A 9,869-nucleotide genomic window follows, 5' to 3' on the forward strand; every position below is an offset into this window, starting at 1 on the left:
CAATGAATGAAAACAAATGTGTCTCATTAGCACATGTCTAAAATTACTGAGAAAAGGAAGAGATCACCTTTGGGTTGAAAACATTTTGTTTAATGTTGCACCAATTTAGGTGTGCCACTGAGATTCCAGATGACATGCAAGACGATGAAATCAGATGTCTGATATTTCTCACTAACTTTGTGAGCAAATGACACTTCTCTGATTTCACTGGAAAGTTCTTGAAATATAGAAGGTATTGCTAAAGCAATGAAGCATGTAAACATTTGTTATAATTTCATTGTAGGATCTGACAACATGAAAGTTACAACAAGCTAAACATATTTTAGTTACACTGCTGTTCAGTTTTGCTTTTTTCCCCAGGTACCTTCTCCATCCAATCAGTCAATATACCATTTCATTGATTGTATCAGTCATTTTCAGTGCCCAGTGTATTTTAGCATAGCAACTATATTTAGAATATTACAAAATATCCTAACCTATTGCACATATTTCCTCATGCGTTAGTGGTAGCGAACTTGTTAAAAATATTCTCCCAACCTTGAAACCGTTAAGATAAATAATGCTATGATTTGACAATCATACAAACTTTCAATATGTTATCCCTTACCATGAGTTGCTTTTCTAAGCTACATTCACATTTAATATACTTAAAGGAAATAGAAAGAGGACAGAACTTGTAAAGTGTCATCAGCAGACAAAGTCTCCACAATGTTAGACTTTGCTGAGAGGTTTGGTGTTGAAATTGATCTGGGATGCTGATTGTTGGGCATGTCATTTGACCATACCTATTAAAAGCAAATCTTTGGATGAAAACAGACCTACAATTCTTCGGATAATATATAAAACTTTATTGATCCCAAACACGATTCCAGCTTTCAAGTTCCAAATTCATTTTGTTGGGGATCATTAATGAAGGTCTCTTTTTTTCCTCATCCGTCCAACCATCTTTCAACTCAGCATCCTAAAAATAAAACTAAAATTTAAAAAACCTGTGGAAAGTCGATTAGGCACTGAGTCTTGGTCAAAGAAGTGAGAGTGCTCGTTGGGTTTGCTGCGATGGCACAGACACCGTTCTCGCTTCTTTCTAAGGCAGCATTTCTTTATGTGGCTCAGTCATTTGTGCGCACCTGTCTCTGAGCCTGAAACTTGCCTGTATGCAAGCTTCACAGATGAGATGATGTAGTTACACACACATTTCCCTCTTGCCTCTGTCGGATTCTCTTCTGAAGGAGATTCCAAGCTTTCAGTACCTTCAAAATAGAAGACCATGGGAGAATTATTACAAAAATGCAGTTTTTTATTTCACAGGATCAAATTATTACAGTTTATGCAGATGTGTAGACCCTTTTTGCACAAGCGTCTGACCTGTTTCCGAGTGACCTCTGGCTCCCACAGTGTGCTGAGCACCACATTGGCGTGCTCCACTTGCTTGCTGTTGGACCACTGGCTCTGCAGCCGGCGCAGGGCGTCCTCTGCTGTCACACCGTCACGCTCTGTTATCCTTAACACGGCCTGGTAGGACAGCTTAGGTTAACAAGTGTTTATTTTGGTAAAATGTCCACTTTGGCACCCCCCAGTGGTCGTTTAAAAAAAAAACTGCATGAGGATTTTCTCCCACTCCCACCTAAGATGCCAACGAAGGAAGCATGGAGAGATACGACGAGAGAGGAGTGAAGGCAACGGGCATTAAACAAAATCAGACAAACATGCTTCAGGGAAGTCATTTAAATATGACGTATGGCAGCTGAGTGTCACGCTTCTTTTAAACATCACCAGTGCCAGGAAAGACTTCCAAAAAGGTGTGCTTACTCGCTAATAGCTCTTCCAGCAAGCCTACTTCTTGCTCCTCGTCCCTCAAAATGCATTTAAGGAATTGAGATAGCCTTCAAGATAGGGGAAGGCTGAGATCAATTTCTGAGTCTCAAACGGAAGGACAAAGGAGACAAGGACGCACCAAACAGAGAATTAATAAAAAGCCTGTGGTGGTATTCATACACTCCTTTACCATCAGAAATGTTGCAGAGGGAATTCTTATGCACTGAAACTTATTTGTAAATGTAGAAGCTTTGCCTTTTTTATCTATGACTTTGCTAAACATTTGCTAAACTAAACATTTTATCACTTTGCTGCATTCTGTAGCCATGACTTTCAGTAAATAATGCTGATGCAGCAACTCCATTTTGCTCAATTGCCACTGACAGTGTCTATATTCTAAAACCAAGTGTACACTCGTCACCTTTACATCGTCATAATTCCCTCACTCAAGCCACCATGACTCCATGTTTGTCACATTGAGGGCTGTGGGTACAAATGTATTACCTCCTCCTCAGGGATGACGGTGACCCAGACCTCGTGGACCATGTCTGTCCAGCCGGCCTCCAGAAGAACTGCTGCATCCAACACACAAACCTGTTTACCTGCAAAGAGCAACAAATCACATGAACACTGTCGCAATCTGTTCCTAAACCTAGCACATTTTCTTTATCATCTGTGTCAACAAGATCAGTATATAAGCCAAAGGAAAAAGGGGTATAAACATTTGACTAATACACAAGGCAGAAATATATCAGCACAGAGTTTCTTAGTACCAAGATGAATAAATGTAAGTCCATACAATACCTTCCTCTCTGGCTTGGCTGATTCTTTCCTTCACCAAAAGTGCAATCTCAGGCCAAACAATGTCTGTCAGGGCTTTTAAGCGCTCCTACATGAAAGACAGCATCTTTGGTAAACTGCTGAAATAAAGTGGCGATGTGATTTACAATTTTGTAATGTGCTGAAACATCATTCATACTCGTTTTATTACCTGGTTTCCAAAAACCTTCCTTCCTAATGCACGTCTGTTGATGGTTTTATCCTCGTTCTGAAGATCTAAAAGTGACAAAAAATTCAGCTCAACATTTAGAGGACAACATGAAAATCAAGCAATTTGGTTACCTGTTTTTTGTGCTAGTTATTGAAAATGATGCTATGTGATTCTTGGGTGCCAGAATAATTTCTGTGCCGTCACACTTTAGTCTCAGACACTACTGATCCAGTGAGTGTATTTTTTTTTCTCTAGCACACAGGGCAGTTAAGACCTTTCAAAGTTTCAACATTTCATTTTCCCACCTATATCAGGTCTAATAGTGATGTCTTACAATTAAAATATTCTTTAAAGCAAAGTCAGAAATTGCACTGGTGATGTCTGAGAAACCATATTCAAGACTAATTTCTTTAACAACAATCAAGAACAATCATATTGCAGTTATTTTGACATACATTACATCTGCAATACAAGTTGCAATTTCAGTGGGAACGATCATTTTTGCATTTTATTTTCAGTGAATAAAAATATATAAAAACTACATTAATGTGATTTTTGCTGATGCCTGTGCCAAATAAGCATGTTCCATTAAAACTGGAAAATGACTGTTGGGCTGGAGCATCTCTGTAGCACCACAATACTTCATTTATATTATGCTGTGACACATTTTACTTTTTAAAAAATTGCAACTTCTCCAATTTGGATATCGCAAATGGCCATATTGGGATTTTGATAATATTTTGATTAATTATGAAGCCCTGGATGATGCATTTCTAACCATAGTCCAACCCTTCCAGTGATTACTTTACCTCAGCACACAGTGCTTCCTCACCTGACCCAAATTCTTGGAGCACTCTGTGATAGGCTGCAGTGCCTGGCTGGTACACCTCGTGTCCCAACTTGTCGCAGTCAATCCGGACGGCACCCAAAGCCTCCAGCTGCCTGGCGATGGAGCTCTTTCCACTGCCGCTGCCTCCTGTCAGGCCAATCACATATGGAAGTGGAGCAAGATGGGACATGTCCTGATGCAGAGGTAACAGGAGATATGACAGTTGAGTGCAGGGTAGGAGGAAAAATACTGAAAATCTATTGATAACTTCAAATTGAAGAACACCAGCAAATATAGCAGCACTACATATGTGAGCGTCAAGACTCAAAAGGTGGAGGTGATGATGGGACCAAACTGTATATTTGCAATAATGACTCAAATATATTCAAATATATTCTGATATCGTAATATAACAGTCAATAGACTGTTTCAAACATGACAGCATAAGCATTAAACATGGGTCCAAGTGTATTTCTTGTTCAAATGTTTGTTATTGCAGCTGACAGGATGTAAACAGAGACCAAAGCGGTTGCCACAGCAACACAGTAGCAATGAAACAGTTTATATAAGCAGTGACAAACAAAGTGACGTTCATTTGCCTTTTTTTTCTTTACATAGACAAAGCCTGCTGCACACCTTCCTTTTCAGTAAGTAAAGTAATTAACACTTCATAAATCGGTTTTTCTACTCTCCACACACATAAACTCTGTAATCTCCTGCTATCTCCTAATATTATGTCATTCTTTTGTTGCTTAACACCTAAGAAGACATTGTACTTTGGCATTTTCTGGGAAGAGAAGCTGTTACTTTTTTACCTACACAAGATAGCTCCTATTTGAACAGATAAACATTAAAGTTTCCAGAGACTGAGGTGTGTGTTTGACCCTTGTTACAAAATGCCCAGTGGCCACTTTTTATTTGTATGAAAACTCTTTTCTTCCATCTACTCAAAAGCTGTGAGAAAACAGCTGGCCAAGTTAAATGTTTTGTTGTTTTGCAGTGGGTGAATGAAAATTAAATGCACTGTAGAACATGATTTGACATTTAATTTTTGCGGGATTGAAGGCTATGCTGAGCTTCTTTAACATTTGAAAAGGAAGTTCATTAAACAGGAACCAAAAAGACTGATGGTCTGTGTTAAGTTAAAATAAAATAAAATAAAATAAAACAAACAAACAAAAAAAAAATTGTTTCAGATGTTTTCTCCTTCATCACATGCATACATTATTGAAAACTTAATAACTTATCTATGAAAAAAATTCATGATTCCGATGTCCAGATATACACTCTCTCTGTTGTTTTCCTGTGATATCCCGATGCTGCAGTAATACTCCTATGTGTCCTTCATCCTGCATTTTAAATCCCCTGTCACAACATAAACATTTTTAAACATGACCTACTTTAGGTGGCGTAAGCAGGGTGCCCAGAAGACGAGAGCGCAGACTGGAGGAGCTGATCTTCTCCTCCTCCGTCTCAGTGTGGTGGGCGTCTTTAAGCAGCTGGATTTCGTGGAGGATGAGAACCGGAAGGCCCTGGTTTAAGAAGCAGAGAACACGAAACATCAAATATGCGCCTATGTGTACCTAAGCTAGGGTCTCCTATAGCTGTACAAAGATTAAAATGTAGACTAAAACGGTTTTCTATGCTTTCTTTAAACTGCAATCTTTAAAAATAACACTCTCTGACTCTCATAATAGAAACTTGCATGAGAGATGAGAATATTTATGTAATAAATGTTTAGAAAGCAATTGTAGATATCTCCGGACATATGAACAAATAAAAGGACATATGTACATTCAAAAATGAGCATAAGGAGGAAAAAAATGCATTATGGCAACATGATAGTGACATAAGACAGTAATACTCGACTTACTGTCCGTGGACCAAATCTGGCCTCAGATAGGTTTCTGGGTGGCCTGCTGACCATTTTGTAATGCAAAAAGACAATAAATCGATTTTATTTTTTCTAATTTTAAATGTCAATAAGGTGTCAGAGTGCATAAAAAGCCTCAAAAAAAAGTTTTCTATATGAAAAATAAATAAATAAAAAGCCCCCAGACCACTAGAGTTCCAGGCTTAGCCCCCAATGTCATCAAATCCTGGAAATGCCCCAGTGTACACCTGATCTTTCAGGGGCTGATGCAACTGGATTTGTCTCTTGGCAAAGATGAATGAGGACATCAAAGACTGAAATGTTGAAAAAAGGCAATTCATTTATAATATACAGTGATAAATATCATGAATCATTATTTATTAATTTGCCCCTAGCCTCCTGTCTTTCTGTTAAAGTGGCAAACTGAGTCCATGTTAAAAGGACCATGTGTAGCAAACTATTTGATATGTTAGCGAAGAAATGTGCCCCAAAAACCTTAATTAGGAGCCTCATACCCGACAAACATTGCTGTAATTAAATAGGTAGTATATTATATATATAATATAGTACATTTGATTTTGTTACTTTTTCAGTGTACCTTTTTTTAATGTATTAAAAAAAAGTGTACGGTAAGATGTATGGATTGTGTCCCAGTCCATTGCCGTAAACAGTGCACTGGAACAGGTGAACTGGTAAGGGAAAGGCCTAAAACGTATCACTGATTTCCTGACTTACATTCTCAATGCGTTTCTTGTTGACAGCCTCGCCTCCCTTCCTGGTCTCCTCGCTAACCACAATGCACTGCAGCAAGGGGTCAACCACAGACACACCATAGGGGTCGTCAAGGGAAGGATCTCCACCTGCAGCGAGGGTTTGACGTCTTTCAGGAACTCCTGTAGTCTCTGGGTGCGCAGAGAGTATGGCTCCACCAGCTCCTTTAGCACCTTTTCTGAAGCCAGAATCAAAATATGAGGCAATATCCTCAGAGATATTACATAAATACACATTCCTGAATGGAAATTAACTACTCACTTTTCAGCATTGCTTGGTCACACACACCAATGAGGAACCGTCTGTTTGCTAGCAGGCATGAGATGTTGAGCAGCGTCTTGTGGGCCCCATGAGCCGGTCAAACGTCCCCCCTACCACCACGTCACTGTAGGTCTCTAAGGGTTTTGCTTTTTCTTCAGGCTCTTTCAGCGATTCCTCTTCCTGCTGCAGCTTCATTAGCTGTGGGTGAAGCAGCACTGAGGGGAGGCTCGGGCTGCAGACGTAGCAGTGGCCTGTGTACCTCTGCAGACACTGTGTGACCTGAGGGGACTGACCTGGGTCCTGCAGAGCAAAGTCTGTTAGCACCACCTCCGGGGAGTGAGACAGAGACTGTGGTGTGGGGAAGGGGCAGTTTGGGATGGTGGTTCCGCCGTAGGCAGCCGGCTGAGCGCGGACATTAGTCAGCAAAAACACGAACATCCAGGTGGCCACATATATCAGCTGCGTTACTGTAAAGGCGGGTAATGAGCAAGGACAGGTCCACTACGGGTGGAATGAAAACTGGTCGAGGTTGAGTCCCGCTTCCCAGGTTGAGTCCGGGGTGGAGGTGGACGTACAGCGTGCGCTCTACGAGCTGAGCAGCCGAGCTGAGCACTGGAGCGATGCGCAAGGGGAGGGTGTGAAGAGGAGACGTCAGCACAAGGATGCCCGTGCTGAACATGGACATGTTACCTGCTGATATCACGGTTAATCACAGTTGTCACAGTATGTGCTGAGTCACTGTGAGGGGGCGGGTAGACACTGGAAAAGGACAAGAGAAAGACAAGATAACTACACACTTTCTTTTTTTTTTTTTTGTCAGTGGTGCTCATTTCTTTTGCTGTAGTGGTTTTGCAACACAGCTAAATTACTACAGAGGAAATATGTATTGTTTAACATGCAAAGATGTTTCTGTAAACTAAATATTGACCATTATTAGACGTCCGCAACATGACACACGAAGGGAATATTACTAATAAGAAACAGGACATTTTTATTCTCATTCATTTTATCAGTGATTCTTTTGCAAATAATTACAATTCTTTATTGAAATATTGTTACTGAATTGCTAAGAATATTATCATTATATTATAATTAAATATTAAATTAAATGTTATTTAATTTGTACGTCTTTGCATGCCTGTTTTACAACTTTGTACCACTATTGTTTTATCATTGTTTGTATTTTATTGTAGGGAAATCACGCCTCTTCTCAAAATTCATACACTTTATCACTGTCTGAGACAGTTAAAAAAATATTGGTAAACACAAACTCTCCAAAATCCAAAAACTAAAGTACTAAAACTCAATTTTGTGATGTGATAGGGTTTAAAGTCTGGAGCTGCTTCACAGACAATGAATGAACAATTTAATAGATGACACTGAGAGCGCTCAGGGAAATGTTTTGAGTATACGGCACATTTTCTGTTTCAGGACTGAAAACACTACAATAAGATAAAGCTCATTTGGGTATAAAAAAGAAAACTAATATTCTGTGGGTCCCCAGAATTGAGCCCCCATACATTGTCTGTTTGCAAAAGAAAAGCAAAATAAAGAAAAACAAAGAAATGACCTCACCCCTAAAGAAGGCCTAAAAATATATGTCTTTATCTATAACATTTAACATATATAATTAAAATAAATATAACTATAAATATATATATATTATTATTAGTTTAATTTTCTAATAATTTTCTTTTTAAATCAGCTCTTTTTTTTGTCACCTTTTACTAATTTCTGGCAATTTGTAGGACTTTTTTTTGCCGAGTTGCTCATTGCCTTTTTGCTGTGTTTTCAAAATAAATCAAACCAATCTGCTTGGCTTTCAAAGGTTTAAATGCTTGTCAAAGTTGTCCAAGTGCAACACAAGTAACGACAATGCAGGTTTCAAAGGTCTAAAACCTTATGCTGTCTAGACATTTGTTACATTGTAACAAGCCAACAGTCAATGTTTGATGCAATTCATGAATGAGGTCTTAAATTTCTGCAGTGAGGTGGCTACAAAAAATAAATATATTCAAAAAATGAATTCAGCAGTAGAGTCACATGATAATTTTGTGAATAAAATGAGTTATATTTTTATTGCCACACTACTCCTCACTCAACCAGCAAGGAACTAATCTGACCATACTATTGGACACACCTTCAGCCATTGACCAATCAAATATGAACATGACAGCACAGTATATTAAAATGATTTGAGTTGAAAATTAATCAATGTTTAGCCACTACGACTTGTTGCTAACACGTTTAAGCTTTGCACAAACAGTTGACAATCAGAGCTAGCATGCACTTCTATGTACTCAAAGCACCGTAGCTCCCTTGCTATGTAGTACTACCACTACATTGCCTGAACAAAATGCATCAAAAAGCCTTCGCAAAGTGACCCTACAGGATCGAGAATCTGGAAGCAACGATAAACGCTTAATTTATTACTTTGTAATGCTGCAACGGTCTACATTTCTGTTGATAACAGCATTTGGTGCGACCCACAAACATATGGAGCAATTATAATTCGTTTTGAATTGACAATCTGGCAGATTAGCAACCTTGCAATGCAGCATGAGTATACCTTTGTGGAGCACGGCGATGTGATAACGGATAAATCGTGTACTAAATCAATAAAACAGTCCACATACCTACTAGACAGATCGTTTCCCTTTTAATCTTGAAGGAGGAACTGTCTTATCCAGTCCACTCCAGTCTAAATAGCTAAGCACCCACTAGTGGAAGGCACTCACACATGAACTGGGTTGGAAAATCACGTGGTATTTCACATGCATTCTGATTGGTTGAGAGGAAAAGCGGGGGCGTCTGGGAGACGTAGTCCAGAAAATATCAGGGAAGTATTGCATTAGGGCTCTGCAACAGGGAGAGATCCTCGACAGATACCCCGGGGACATTTCTCCTGCTTTCTGTCAGGTGCGTGATGCACGCACTTTGTGTCTTTATTTTGTTGCGTAAGACGTTGTCAGGTCGACCCATAAGAAAAAAACAAACACTAAAAGCGCCTTCACAACTGTCTTACAATAACCAATCAAATTTAGTGACAGTAAAAAGGAATAAAGTACACTTAATATCCAATATCAATGACTAAAAGCCCTGACACACAAGTGTTTATTTGAAACCTGGATCAACATCACTTTTCTTGTGCTGCTTTAAGACACCTTTCACAAGTGTTTAAACCTTTAAACCCTTGACACATTGGCACGATTTCTTTCAAAATCATAGGAAAAAAGGCCAAAAAAAAAAAAAAAGCTAGTGAAAAATGTCTTGGTTAAAAAGGAAAAGCTAACTAAACTAAATTCATAATTATCCTACTTACATAATTA

General features: G+C 39.0%; 1 protein-coding gene across 1 annotated transcript; it reads right to left on the reverse strand.

Annotated features, from left to right (window-relative positions):
* Window positions 1–68: 68 nt before the first annotated feature.
* coasy (CoA synthase) lies at window positions 69–9,265 on the reverse strand. The gene is given in 13 exon segments (XM_042507261.1): window positions 69–1,250; window positions 1,366–1,512; window positions 2,320–2,417; window positions 2,620–2,704; window positions 2,807–2,871; window positions 3,639–3,828; window positions 5,036–5,167; window positions 6,244–6,353; window positions 6,356–6,457; window positions 6,541–6,633; window positions 6,636–6,966; window positions 6,968–7,299; window positions 9,177–9,265. Coding segments are annotated over 12 exon segments (1,698 nt in total). The 5' UTR covers window positions 7,226–7,299; window positions 9,177–9,265; the 3' UTR covers window positions 69–1,163.
* Window positions 9,266–9,869: the final 604 nt, after the last annotated feature.

This window comes from Plectropomus leopardus, chromosome 19, assembly GCF_008729295.1.
Source record: "Plectropomus leopardus isolate mb chromosome 19, YSFRI_Pleo_2.0, whole genome shotgun sequence".
Taxonomy (NCBI): Eukaryota; Metazoa; Chordata; class Actinopteri; order Perciformes; family Serranidae; genus Plectropomus; species Plectropomus leopardus.